The sequence below is a fragment of the Hyperoodon ampullatus genome, assembly GCF_949752795.1.
Source record: "Hyperoodon ampullatus genome assembly, chromosome: 18".
Lineage (NCBI taxonomy): Eukaryota > Metazoa > Chordata > Mammalia > Artiodactyla > Ziphiidae > Hyperoodon > Hyperoodon ampullatus.
In genome coordinates, this window is record NC_136931.1 from 24,425,245 (window position 1) to 24,440,642 (window position 15,398).

A 15,398-nucleotide genomic window follows, 5' to 3' on the forward strand; every position below is an offset into this window, starting at 1 on the left:
AACCACAGATTGATTCCTTGTCAGCTATTTAGTCGTACTGCTTCTTCCCCTTATTCTGTACAAAAGAGAGCCCAGGGCATTCTGTGCCACCTGCCCTATTAGGTCCACGATGGGAGCTGAAAGGCATTGACTGCCACAGTAGAAATAATTTTGGTGGGAGAAAAAAACCTTAAAAATAAAAAAGAATAAATAAACTAAAACCTGTGATAATAAGCAAGAGTGAAAAAGAGGGGCGGGTACGGTGCCAGGGGAAGGAAGCTAATGGTGCTTCTTGCACTGACACGGCTCTGATGAAGAGGGAATCACATAGCCCCGTTGTTTGAGAAGAGGCATGAGGGGAGGAGTAGGAGGAGAATTCTATTTTGAGAGATAATGTGAAGGAACGGAGGGAAGTCACTCTGCTGGGAAGAAAGCAAGCCTGCAGCCCCAAAGAAGAATGTAGGAAGATTTCAAAAACAGAACTTTGGGAATGTAACAAAGGGGTCAAGGAGGGTATTGGATTGAAAGGCACAAAAAGAGTGGTGAGATTTTCCAGGATTAGTTAGTTGTGAGATTGATACCCCTTAAATTATTCTAAACGAATCAAGTTGGCAGAGTGTCAAGTGATTTTATTACGTGACTCCTCTCAGTACTTGAACATGTTTTACTTTTGTACATGTCAATGGTTTATAAAGGTCTTTGACTAATAAACAAAACGCAGTAGAAGCATGACAGTGGTAGGAAACCCTAGAATATTTCTTTTGAGCCCAGTGGGGTTCCTGATTGTTACTTTGAGGGCAGTTGGGACAAGTTCTCAGCACACGTTTGATGCTTGTGGTAGCAGCTATAATAATTATAGGAAGACCGTCCCCTTCCTGGCCAAAGCCCTCTCCTGGAAGTAGGCGTGCCCCTCTGCCCCGTGTTAAAGCGATGGAAGCAAATTGATACCTCATGTCTCTGAAGCCTTGTGTTATGATTTTATGAATGGTAACCTTATTCATTCACATGTAGAAATCATAGAGTGATCATCTGTTGCTAAACATGCAGTGACTCATGGGGCAAAAGCAGAATTTATTAGCCAAACATTTCTCTAAAAATTTGAGGTTGAGGATTTAGTTAATTTGGAAAATTTTATTAACAATGGCAATCTCTTCGCCAATGCCTGTCTTACTTTCTGCATTTTATAGATACTTCAAATCAGGGTCAGTGAGTCACTGGAAGCTCCCTGAGGGAGGTCCCTGAGTTGGTCTAGCACCTCTGGGTTAGCGATTACTGAAAGAGGAAGAGCAATGACGATTATTTGAAGCTTACAGGCAAACTTACACGCAGAGTACTCTGAAGTCAATGGTTAGTGATCATCTAGACCCTCCAAAGTGTAGAGGAGAGAAGTTGGTGTAACAGGAAATACAGAGAGGAATATCAGGTCTATTACTGTCTCAACCATGTTAAAGCTCATGGAATATAAATAATTTAATAAGACCACAAAAATTCATTAGTCTTCATCTTTTAGCAGGAACTGCAATAGGTACCTGACTGGGTGGTTGTAAAAAATAACAATGAGGTGACGGTGATAATAATTTCAATACCTATACAGGTAAATATCTACTCTTTGCCAGCCATTGCGCTAGGCACCTTATATGCACATAGACTTTGTACCTGTGTAGGGCCTGGCACAAAAGAGGCTCAGTAAGATATGGAGTATTATTATTTTTACTGTGATTGATCTTTACAATCACCCAGCAATAATGTAGAATTAGTGGTAATTATAGTAGCAGTACTAGTGATCAGCTAGTTACTATTATATTATTGGCTAAGTATTTTAGATGCATTATCTTCCTTAATAATCATTTTATGAACACAAAAGCCTATGGGTAAGTACTATCTCTTTGTAACAGAGAAAAAAACAGGGGCTCAAAGATGTTAAAAAGTTACCCAGGTTATTTATGACACTTGGAATCGGAAGGGTCAGAAATCAACCCTGATGTCCCATATCAAATTCTGGGCTCTTAAAACACCATGTTGCACTTGTCCATATCAGCAGGCTAAAATCAATATGACATGCTGGGTCTGATTGAGATCTGGGGTCAGACAATTCCTCTGAGGCATTAGAGGAATCAGGGCCACTTTAACATTTGGGGATAGTATCAGTTTGAGTTATCTGTTAGGCTGTATGAGCAAGTGCTAGGTGCTGTTTCATATAACCTCAGATGGGTGTTACTATCTGTGCTGTGTAGATGAGGAGACTGAGGTTCCAAGAGTTGAAAATAGTTTCTTAACTTTGGCTCCATTTCTTAGTCAGTGAAAACAGAGCCTGTGCTATATCTACTCAACAACCCCCCCGCCCCCGCTCTCATCTGCCCAAGTCCTGAACTGCTAAGAGAGAGCATCCAATTTTGTAGCGACCTTTGCTTTGCTTTTTTAAACTACCTATACTTATTATACATATAATTAGTTATTGGAATTATGGCTTAAGGAAAGAATAGTGCCATCCTGTTCTTCACAGAAATAATTCCACTTGATTGAGGAGTCCCTGGAAGTGTTTTCATTTAGGGGAAAAGAAATTTCACCTTAATTCTGAATAGGAATAATTGCGAGGATTTCAGTGTAACTCAAAATTGGCATTTTAAGTAGCATCAGTTATTGACTAGCCTGTGTGTTGATGCTATAAATGGTGGCTTTTGCAAAACTACTTAATAGGGGAATCCAGGAGCTACAGAAGCGACAGTCTGTACACTAAATGCACTATGAACATTGTATGTAAAAATGTAGAGGTGGGATATCATTGTTATTTCACTTACAACTATTTCATATGTTATTCTATATGGATATGGAGATAGACATGGCTGTGATCCACACAGTGGGAAAATGTTAAAGTTGTAGTTAAGTATATGGAGTTTTTTTTTGTTTTTTTTTTTTGCCAAGGGGCAGTGTATTATTTCATTAATAATTCACAATTAAGATTCTAGAGACCCAGATTTGTATCCTTGCTCAGCCGCAGTCTGTGACATTGTCCAAGACCTTTCTCAGTGCTGGACCACATTCCAAATCCCTAATATTCATGTGATAATACATTTTCAATTCTGACAGATGAACTAAGTTTTCCTATGGATTACTGAAGGAAAATTTAGCTGTCATAAGTATACATTTGCCAAGAGAAGTAAATAACAATGGAACTTCAAAAATAGAAACACCAAAGCATCGCTGATAAAGCATATAGATCAAAAGAATTTTTTCATGAATTCATCCTTAACTAATTCAATTTTTGAAGTGTTACTAGTTTACATAGCTCATCAGCATCACTGTTTTGAGTGATCATGAGAATATCTGAAATATTAGAACAGTGCACCACAAATTTATACTGAGACATTCAATAAATAACTCAAATGTCAATTATGAAATGGGTACGATATCTAATGTGCAACACAGCACACATCACTGGCATTCAGGAAGTGCTGTGCCCTTCCTCTGGCAAACCAACATGACCTTAAGAAGTGACTCTTGCAATGGTACAGAAGAGCCCTTGAGTCTCCCTTGAGCCTTGAAGGCAGCAAGACTTCATTTGAATGTTGACACCCTCCTTCCCGACTTAACAGCTCTGTTACCTTATAACTGTATCTAAATGTCTCTGGTCCCCAGATACATGACAATTATTAATATTTATCAAGTGCTTACATACTCCAGGGCTGAGTCCCCAAAGCAGCTAGAGAAATTATCTACAATTATCATGTTTTTCTGTCTCTCTTTCTTCTTCCTTTTTCACTCCCTTGTACCTTCTCTCTTGACCTTTGTGTTATTTTCTTCCCTCCTACATTTGATGATACCTATTATGAGCCAGAGATGGTGTTCAGTTCTGGGTATTCAAGGATGAATGAGACATGGTTCCTGTCCTCAGTAATTTACTACCAGGATAGGTTGATATAACAGGGCAAGTGGTGAAATGGAGAAGAAACAGAAAAGTAAGTGACATGAGGAAGTTCCTAGCAAAGATGGGTAAGATCCAAAAGAAGAAAAGTCATTAGTTCTACCTGGGAAGGCTCCTTGGCTTCTGAAACATCAGAGCTGAAAGGATGGATGGAGTTTTAAGAGGTCCATAAAGGGCAAGTGTGGACGAGGATGCATTATCTACACAGAGTTGTGGAGGCACAGAAGCATGTGGAAAGTCTGAAGAAAGGTATCTGGGGAATCAAAGGCATATGCTGTGTAGAATGTTGTAGTCAAGATGAATCTGGGTACAAATCATGTAGAGATCTGGATGCAAAAACTATTAATTTTTGTTACGTGAAAACCACTGTGGAGGCGTTACCATTTTGAAGTTGGTAAGAGATGTTCTTGCAGCATCGCTGACTAAAATCTTTGTTTCTAATATTTAAAATAACATTCGTTTACTTTACTTATTGTTAGCACTGAATTAATATCTAAATTTTATTTACATATATATGTCTATATATTTATAAAATGTAAATACAAAGGCATATATATATATATATATATATATATATATATATATATATATCTTATTTGGCAATTAATAACATTTTAAACATGAGATTGGTGAGCTTCAGGAAATTTCAGTGACTTGCCCAAAATCACATGGCTAGTAATACTCCTACTGAAATAAATTTTCATCTAGATAATCCCAGACCATTTTCTAACAAATGCAGTCCTATAATTTCTGTTGCAGAGTGCTGGGAAATGTGGCGGTGAACCTCCAATTCCTTCACAAAACACATCAAGTTATCTTCATTTATATTCTTTGCCAAATTATTATAAGCACTTATATAAGATTAATCATGGGATACATTATTTTTAAAATAAAATTTTTTAAATGTTATAAGCATTTTAAGTTGCTACAGAATTTTTTTTTGCTACAGAATATTTTTGCTACAGAATTTGTTTTTAACATCTTTATTGGAGTATAATTGCTTTACAATGGTGTGTTAGTTTCTGCTGTATAACAAAGTGAATCAGCTATACGTATACATATATCCCCATATCTCCTCCCTCTTGCGTCTCCCTCCCACCCTCCCTATCCCACCCCTCTAGGTGGTCACAAAGCACCGAGCTGATCTCCCCGTGCTATGCAGCTGCTTCCCACTAGCTGTCTGTTTTCCATTTGGTAGTGTATATGTGTCCATGACACTCTCTCACTTCGTCCCAACTTACCCTTACCCTTCCCCGTGTCTTCAAGTCCGTTCTCTACATCTGTGTCTTTATTCCTGTTCTGCCCTTAGGTTCTTCAGAACCTTTTTTTTTTTATATATATATTCCATATATATGTGTTAGCATACAGTATTTGTTTTTCTCTTTCTTTTTGAATTTTATTTTATTTTTTTATACAGCAGGTTCTTATTAGTCATCAATTTTATACACATCAGTGTATACATGTCAATCCCAATCGCCCAATTCATCACACCACCACCACCACCACCCCTGCCGCTTTCCCCCTTGGTGTCCATATGTTTTTTCTCTACTTCTGTGTCTCAATTTCTGCCCTACAAACCGGTTCATCTGTACCATTTTTCTAGGTTCCACGTATATGCATTAATATATGATATTTGCTTTTCTCTTTTTGACTTACTTCACTCTGTATGACAGTCTCTAGATCCATCCACATCTCAACAAATGACCCAATTTTGTTCCTTTTTATGGCTGAGTAATATTCCATTGTATATATGTACCACATCTTCTTTATCTGTTCATCTGTCGATGGGCATTTAGGTTGCTTCCATGACCTGGCTATTGTAAATAGTGCTGCAGTGAACATTGGGGTGCTTGTGTCTTTTTGAATTACAGTTTTTTCAGGGTATATGCCTGGTAGTGGGATTGCTGGATCATATGGTAATTCTATTTTTAGTTTTTTAAGGAACCTCCATACTGTTCTTCACAGTGGCTGTATCAATTTACATTCCCACCAACAGTGCAAGAGGGTTCCCTTTTCTCCACACCCTCTCCAGCATTTGTTGTTTGTAGATTTTTTGATGATGCCTATTTTAACTGGTGTGAGGTGATACCTCATTGTAGTTTTGATTTGCATTTCTCTAATAATTAATGATGTTGAGCATTCTTTAATGTGCCTCTTGGCCATGAATTTTTATAATATCTGCTTAATATTTTATGCATTTGATCTTTACAACCTTAACTGCTAATTTAATATTTCCCATTGTTACATATTTAAATTACTTGCCTTTTTTTTTTTTTTTGGTACGCGGGCCTCTCACCGTTGTGGCCTCTCCCGTTGTGGAGCACAGGCTCCGGACGTGCAGGCTCAGCGGCCATGGCTCACGGGCCTAGCCGCTCCACGGCATGTGGGATCTTCCCGGACCGGGGCATGAACCCGTGTCCCCTGCATCGGCAGGCGGACTCTCAACCACTGCGCCACCAGGGAAGCCCAAATTACTTGCCTTTTAAAAATACTGTACAAAAAAGTGAACATCTTAATCCAAAAATTTGAGGGGTTAGGAGAAAAGAAATTTGTCATTTCCTTGGAATATGTTCTTAGTTTTAAAAATACCAGGTCAAAGTATCTAAACAAGCTTTTGATTCCTGATATTTAAACACATTAGCCTTCTAATTATGTTATATTTTGCAAAAGCACCAGAGATATCTGAGAAATATAGTTTCTCCAAATCCAGACCATTCTCTCTGTCTACCTATCTACCTGTCTATCACCTATCTAATTGATAAGTTATTGGTCACAAAGAAAGGTAAATGCAGTTTTTTCTGAACCCTATAAAGGCTGAACAGTTTTCTAATGTTTCACTTTCTCCTTTGCAATGTATCTGTGCGGATTTGGCATTATTGAAGTTATTGTATCAAAGCTATTATTCAGTGATAAGGTGGGCATGCATTGAAGGGTCTTTGGTTGTATACCCTTCACCCCTCATAACTGGCAGCATGTAGTACAAATTCCATAAGTAGCAGAAAGTATGGGTGCAGGATATGACCCCCCAAAAGAATTTTTCCCTGATGAATTTGTACCACTTAACCTCTTAATTGAAAGACTCTTTTTCAGAGATCGTAAGATGATAATTGCACGTTATATTGGCAAGAGTTTGGGGGAATAACAGAGCTAGTTGTTTCATAACTAGGATAATGTGTTCAAGAAGTCTTACTCAAATAGGAGTTTAGCACAGCATTTTATATCAACTGCAATCTTTGAACAGCACAATCTGGGAGACCCACAAAGACTGAATTACAGTAATCAGCCTTCAGAATGACAAAGGAGTTAATCAGCATCTCCTTGCCTTTCTCATGAAGCCTCTCAATCTGGTGATATCACAGAAATTATAAAAGGAAGTCTTCGTGACAGATACAAAATGCTTCTCAAATGATAATACCAAAGACAATGGGAAGAAAAAAATATAAAGACTCAAGTTTTAAATTTTTGAGATGACTGAATTCTAATCAGAAGTACTCCCTGAATGATGAGACATAAGGAATAGCTGTTTAGTACTTGGGAAGAACTTAGGCCAGGCTAGGATTTAAATTCTTAAACTTCTGCACAAGGGAAATCTCCATGTGATTGAATACAGTTAAGATGAAACCATGTCTTTTAAATACAGGAGAATCAAGCACATCAGTCTATTCACAGTAGGGTGGTGAATGCCAGCTTCAGAGCAAGATGATTCCCTCTTTCCCCTGTTAATCCTCCTGCCAGGGTTCACCTCCAATCTCATACCTTCCCAACCCCACTCCCAGTGCCAGGTTCAAAATCTCCATTGAATTCAATTCACAGAGAATGGACTAGTCTCATTAATTGAATTTTCTGATTAGATTAGATTTTCAAAATGGAGTTCCAGGGAAACACTTCTAGAATTTAATAGTTTACATTTCCCGTTTCTGAGTCTACTTTGCAGTTAATGTGATCAAGGATTCAGCAGGACAGGCTCATCCTTCTGAACATCAATTGTGGATTTTTCTACTTGAAATGTTAGAGCCTCCTATTTTCAAGGAAAAAAAAAATGCGTCCCAGGGAAGTTCTGTGATTTTTCCAAAGGCAACTATTTAAGATGTCTAACTAAGTCTAAGCCCTAGACCCCTTCCTGAGTTGAAAATTTACAAAAGCCAAAGACAAAAGCTCTAACAGTTTGCATTGTATCAACTCCAATTCATATGCTGAAATAACTAAATTGCTTAGAATAACTAAATTGATTTTCTTTTTTGTGAGGTTATTTACCAAACGCCTACATTAAGGAGTTTTACTAACTGCCCCTGAAGAAAGCATGTTGTATACTACTCGCCAAAAAATTGATAACTCTAATTTGTTGCCAATTCGGTGTAATGGAAGTTTAAACATAATATTTAAGCTTGTAAACACATTGCTGGGCTTTGAGGATGTGTAAGCACATAAGCACATGGGGAGACGTGGACACTACTTTTGCTTGACCACTGCTTTGAAAAAGAGGAACACAATCTATTTCTCGGGAGATGGTAAGCTATTTAAAATGAGCACCATCAAAAGTTGTTTTAAATTAGTTTACTTTGACAAAAAGGGTATAAGGATCTTTTCTCTGTCTTCTTAAGATCACAGGTGAAAATGGATAAAAGTGCCATTTAATTGAGGATTATAGTCACATTTTAGTCTTCATAGTTCAAAAGTTGTGACTTCTCAAATCAGAGAGGGAAAATCACTTATTACTATATTTTCTCTTCTGTATTTGGTGATATTTAATACCAAACAATTTTTAAAACATAGAAGTCCTTCTCTTGTCCACAAAAGAAATAGCTTAAAGCTACTAATACTTGGGAGAATATGTGGGCCAAAGCAAATAACTCAGGGGAGAAGAAGTAGAAAGAATGTTTAAGACAGGTTTTAAGCTTCTGTTTTAGGAGTTTATTAACATCTTGCCATATCTATGCACGTGAAATGATCTGCCTTTTGTATAGGAATTTAAAAAGTTAAGTAACATGTATAGATATGCCCCAACACAAGGAGAAAAATAGAAGGACCAAGGGCACTTGTGGTTTTTCTTATCCTGCTTTTATGGGCACAAGGTAGCAGGAAAAATGTTCCAGAAACTATGTCTTGGATTTTTTAATGAGTTGCTGCTAGTTGTAAGGCAATGGGCTCAGGCAAAGCAAAAGCTATTCATTACAGTTTGTACTGAAGCCAGTTACGTGTGTGGCACACCCTAAGGACATGGGAGACACTCCCCACTTAACCTTAAAATATCAGGAAACCTACTCTCAATGTTGTACAATAAAAGAAGAGGGTGTGAAACCTCCCAGGTGTGCAGCTTCCCAGATGGGTCATCGTCAGCAACTCACTTCACTGTATACGTATTATTCTCATGTTACAGATAAGGAACCAAATACCTGTCTTGCCGTCTCAAGGAGCAGTCCTTTAGACAGCTATATGCGATGACATTGATGTACTTTTGACCTGTAGATGTAAGAATGACATGGTGGAAACATGTTTGACACTTGGCTAAAGAACCAGTATCCTAAGCATATCTTTTAGGGTCCTGGCAGGAGTGGGGTGATTCAGGAGAGTTTAATGAGGGAAGTACTGAGAAAAGTATGGCCAGGTTAAGAGAGCCCATTAAGGAATAGGGAAGCCCCACAAGGCCAGGAGCAGAAGTGCTAATGTCATTCCTAGACCTGAAGGAGCCAGGGAAGGAGGTGCTAACAGACACTAGAGTTTTGCTCTAGTGTTATCCCAAGATAAAAACTGTAGATAGCCAAGCATGTGGTTGAGGTACTGGGTGGTCTGGAACCTCACCCTGCTCCAGCCTCCCTATCTCCTAGGGTAGTGTGCATTGGTGGAGTCTAACACAAAGCCAGCAAGTAAGTCCATCCATAGAGGTCACTCTCCCACGCCAAGAGTAGGTGCAGAATGCTGGAGAGTGGATGTGGAAGAGCAGCTGGCAAGTGTTCAGCACTCGAACCAGTATCCAGATAAGCATTAAATTCTGTTTGGGAAGCCAGAAGGGGAGGGGAGACAGTACGGTTGGGTAACTACTGTGTGACAAGAACTTTGCATGATTTATCTCACATAGTCTTAGAATCCCCTTGATGAGAGGCTGACTATTATCTCCATTTAACAGGGGAGGTGAGCCCTGGTGTGTTTAATAATGTGTTCATGATCACAAAGCTCATGTGAGGATAATATGAGAAACCAAACTTGCTTGACTTCAGTAGGTTGGAGCATTTATAAGGGGACTCTAACTTGTCAGCAGATGTGCATCGTAGGTAGTAGGAAGCTGTATACCATGATGCTGGAGGACATCAACATTTCTGTAATAGGTGGAAACCCAGGGAGCTCTTCTTGTCCCATTAAAGCAAGGCCCTCTGTCATGATGCTTCACTCATATTCTGATACAACTCACAGACACTGACCCAAGTATGCTATTTTCAAACGAGCTTCAAAACTATTTTAATTCCATGTGTCTGAGAGACATCACAGTTTTTTTTTTAATTTACGCTCATGATATATTAAAAAAATGATGAGAATAATACATACCAGTCTTCTCTGACTCTGAGGAAGCTGTAAAAATTCTTCCACTGAAGTAACCTAAGAGGATTAATGTGTAGACCTTAATCCATCAACTTCTTTGAAAACAGTTGCTGCCTCCCTTGAGGAATTATATCACTTTTCTCTGATTATTAGAAGCTCTACATCAAATTCCAAAGTCCAATGGATGGCTTTAATTCATGATGACCTTAAATTGTGGTGGTACCTAAACTTTACAAACTACAAGTTACGTTACTAGCACGGGGGTAAAACTGTTTTCTAATCCTTCTTACTGGAATTGGGCCCATACTGAAGATTCTGAGTCATGAAAATATACATCCATAGCGGAGTAACTGTGTTGGCATCTTGTCATGCTGATAATGAGGTTTTCTTATTGTTGTTTTTACTGTCTTTCGCCTAGATGTTTATTTTCCCCTCAGCAATGCCTCACAGTGATCCAAATCAGAATGATTGCTATATCTCTATTTTTTTCTTCTTTCAGTTTTTTGTTTATAACCATATATGTATGACTTATTGACTTATATTACAATATGGTCAAATCCTGAAACAAATCACTGTATTGAAAGATATCAGTATGTTGCTATCCATATTTCCAAATAGGCAGGGTTATCCAGTTGAGTGCTCCCTGAATGAGAAGCTCTGATATAAAGGTGGCTTCAAGGTTGAAGAAAGTGCATAGGAACTGACAGTTTTTCCCAGAGCCTGCTCACTGACTGGGTGGATTAGATTTCCCTGGGCACTCTTGTGCCTCGGCTGATACTTGAATGATTCAGGGACTTGAAATCCTTGCAAACCTTTTACAGACAGATGATATAATTAGAGCATATGAGTCCAAAAACACAGGATTACAACTTCAGACATGACCAAGTGATTCACTCATCTTCAATTTGAATTGAACATTTATGATGTCCCTGAGGTTAGAAGTGAGGGGCAAATTGTCTTTAATGCAGAGAATTTTCTTTCACTTGGTCCAGAGAGGTAACACATTCATTCAATAGGGATATTCTGGGCTAGTGACAAACACTTCTATTATGGGCTTTTAGTAATGTGGGGTGGGCATCTAATGGCATAGAGTTAAGTAAAACTGTAGGACACAGAAAAATATAGTATCATCATAATAAGATATCTGGATAGTTATTTGAAATGGGAAAAATAGTAATATCAGTTAATATGGGAATGTCCAAGTTACTCATAGTACATTAATTCAATGAAAAATTATGCAGCTATGAGAAGTAATGAGGGGCTTCCCTGGTGGCGCAGTGGTTGAGAGTCTGCCTGCCGATGCAGGGGACACGGATTCGTGCCCCGGTCCGGGAAGATCCCACATGCCGCGGAGCGGCTGGGCCCGTGAGCCATGGCTGCTGGGCCTGTGCGTCCGGAGCCTGTGCTCCGCAACGGGAGAGGCCACAACAGTGAGAGGCTCGCATACCAAAAAAAAAAAAAAAAAAAAGAAGTAATGAGTTGGGCCTCTAACCATTGACAAGATCTGAAAGATATCCATTGTGTGAAAAAAAGAAAGTCTCAGAACAGTGACTATACTGTGATCACATTTGTGGTTAAATGTTCATATGCACATTTGCACATTTGTATGCATATACATGTGAAAATATACACATCAATATGTTAGCAGTATCTGTCTATGAAAAGAGGTATGAGGGTAGGGAGAGGGCTAAATAAAGATTTTTCAAAATAACATCAGGTGTATCTAAGAAGATTTTGAATCTTTAATAAGAATATTAAATTACTAGTGACACACACAAAGAAGCAGAAGATGAAACCCTGAAAATATGTTAGAAAAAATACTAATATTTTAGCACTGATATTATGTTATTTTATATGATTTTATGTTTACTCCCTTTTCTTTTTCTATATCTTCCCATTTCTCTAAAATATTTATTACTTTTACTATAGTCATGATGTAACTAAACAATTAAAATATAAATGTAGTTGAACAATGCCTTAGGATTTAGACACTTGCCTGTATTAACTCTGATTGGCATTTTATTTGTCTGAGTTGATTCTAATCTTTTCTTTCTTTCATCTCTCTGATGTATTTGTGAGCCTCAGAATGATTTATCTTTGACCTCAGAGCCTTCTAGCTATTTGTGTATTTACGTCTCTTGTAGGGGAATTGGAGTCTGTGATAAATCGTAGGATTCTTTCACTTCCAGGATTTTCCTGAGTAGATGAAGCTATGTTATGATTTATACTTTAATTTGGTAGGCAAGAGTATGTCATTCAGCTTACTTTCTAATGTATATATTTGTAAGTTATTTTTTTTATACATTATAAAATGTATTTTTGCAAGTTATCCACTACTGTCTATGACTACAGTCTTTCTCAGTGTTGGCATCAGAGATGCACACCAGCTAAATGTCAAGAGAAAACAGAAAATTATCTGAGTGGGGTCCTGATGTATGCACGTGTGTGTTTCTGTGTGTGTGTGTGTGTGTGTGTGTGTATGTGTGTGATTCACACATTGATTTTTGAATGAGCTGTCCGGCTGAAAGTCATTCTCCCTTTTTTTTTCCCCTCAGCAATTATAAAAACTGCCCTTCCCAATATGGACAGAGAAGCCAAGGAGGAGTACCTGGTTGTTATCCAAGCCAAAGATATGGGTGGACACTCGGGTGGCCTGTCTGGAACCACAACACTTACAGTGACCCTCACTGACGTGAATGACAATCCTCCAAAATTTGCCCAGAGTAAGTGAATTCCCCACACTGGTGAGCATCTAAGTATGATGTTTCCCTTTGAATCTATATTCTAATTTTCAGTGATTTGAAAAACTGATATCAATCACTGAGTGCTTATTATGTGCAAGGTATGGTAATTCATATATATGAAAAATTATGAACTCTCCTATCATTTTGGTGCTAAATGTATCCTCACTTTACAGGTTTCAAAGAATTTAAGAACATTTCTGAATATTAAGCATAAAGTAAACAATGGAGCTGAGAATTAGAACCAGCAAGTTTGGCTGCAAGATTTGTGCTAATTTCTCTATTGCATGATACCTCCCATTAAGAAAACTCAAGAGAATGATTGAAATGCACCTCAGATATTGTTCTATCAATAGTCCCACTTGTATAAAAGAAACTAAATCTCTAGAGCCTGAGGTGGGGAAGGCAGATATACAGTACACTTGCTGCAAAATATACACTCCTCCTTCCTGTGGCTGGCAGGACATCAGTGATCACTGACTCTACCCGTTCCTACTTAAGCTGTGCTTGGCCCCAGAAACCTCTCAACAGCATTGTAGGCAGCCACCATCAATGAATCAAGGAGACAATCATTATTTGCCAACTTTCTTGTACTCTCATAGAACCCTTTCCTTCTGTGCATTTATCCAAGTAATGTGACATTAGAGAGATGATTTGGGAAGGACTTTCTGACCTGGAGAGTCTTGTAATGAGAGAAACAAATGATGAATAGGAATTAGCTGGAAGAAGGTGAAACTGGGAAAGGGAGGATGGACATTGCAACTGGAAGAAAAGGATGTCCAAAAGTCCCAAGGAAGAAGGGTGTACGGCCCTGGATGAGAACTGAAAAAAATTCACTACAGCTGGAGCACGAGGCTGGAGAGTTAGGTGAGGCAGGAGTTAGCCATCCTTGGATTTGCAGGTCATTTTAAGTACCATGACCTTTATCCTAAGATCACTAGGAAGCCATTAAAATATTTTAACTTGTAGGTTAAGCAATAAGATTTGATTCTAGGGAAATCAGAGAAAATGGAATCTGGCCTTCTTCCAGTGTCTTTCCACACTGCAGCCAGTTAAGGGGTGCTTGTAATCATTCATGTAAAAGGTGATGGAAGCCCTGGCAAGCAAGGTTGGTCGCAGTGGGAATGGAGAAAGTGCATAAGGGTGTTAGATATTTAAGAGATAATGGTAACAAAAAATCTAAGGATAGATTGCATTTTCGGTTGAGGAGGTGAGTTATCCTATTTCTGACATGAGAGATTACATGCATGCTAGTGCTCTTTGCTGGGATAGGAAATACCTTAGGAAAACCAGCTTTTGAAGAGAGAGGGAAGAGAGGGGAGGGAGAAGGAGAGTGAGAGAGGAAGGGAAAGACAGAGGTGCAGTTTGAAAATGACACATTTGAGGTACCTTAGAGAATTTCTCTGCAAAAATGCCAAGGTAAAGAACAGAAAAGATGCATTTCATTAAGAATTTTAGGAAAAGTGGGAGTGAGAGCGGTGCCTCTTGACCAGTTTTGCTTCACCGACTCAGCTTTGGGAAAAGCACCACAACTGGGTCCAGCTGGAAGTGGGGGCTCGGACTTTAATCCACTGGAACATTTTCCTTGTGGATAGCATGAGGTAGAGCTTCAAGATGTCGGAGGAGTGAGCCGTGGAGATACCATATACATCAGAAATACATCTGCATGTGGAACAACTCCTACAGAACACCAACTGAACACTGGCAGAAGACCTCAGACCTCCCAAAAGGCAAGAAACTCTCCACATACCTGGGTAGGGCAAAAAAAAACCAAACAGGGACAAAAGAATAGGGATGGGACCTGCACCTCTGGGAGGGAACTGTGAAGGAGGAAAGCTTTCCACACAGTATGAAGCCCCTTCACTGTCAGAGACAGGGGGTGTGCAGGGGGGAAGCCTTGGAGCCATGGAGGAAAGCGCAGCAACAGGGGTGCGGAGGGCAAAGCGGAGAGATTCCCGCACAGAGGATTGGTGCCGGCCAGCACTCACCAGTCCCAGAGACTTGTCTGCTCACCCGCCGGGGCCGGTGGGGGCTGGGAGCTGAGGCTCGGGCTTCGGTCGGATCCCAGGGAGAGGACTGGGGTTGGCTGCATGAACACAGCCTGAAGGGGCTAGTGCGCCACAGCTAGCCAGCAGGGAGTCTGGGAGAAAGTCTGGAGCTGCCTAAGAGGCAAGAGACCATTGTTTTGGGGTGCGCGAGAAGAGGGGATTCAGAGCACTGCC

General features: G+C 39.3%; 1 protein-coding gene across 1 annotated transcript in view; it reads left to right on the plus strand.

Annotated features, from left to right (window-relative positions):
- Nucleotides 1-15,398, plus strand: part of CDH8 (cadherin 8) — a gene marked incomplete at its 3' end in the record, with an annotated part of 356,559 nt that overhangs the window by 181,854 nt on the left and 159,307 nt on the right. Inside the window, exon 4 of the mRNA XM_079723723.1 lies at nucleotides 12,991-13,158. Within this exon, the coding sequence (XP_079579849.1) occupies nucleotides 12,991-13,158 (168 nt within the window). The remainder of the gene's footprint in view (nucleotides 1-12,990; nucleotides 13,159-15,398) is intronic.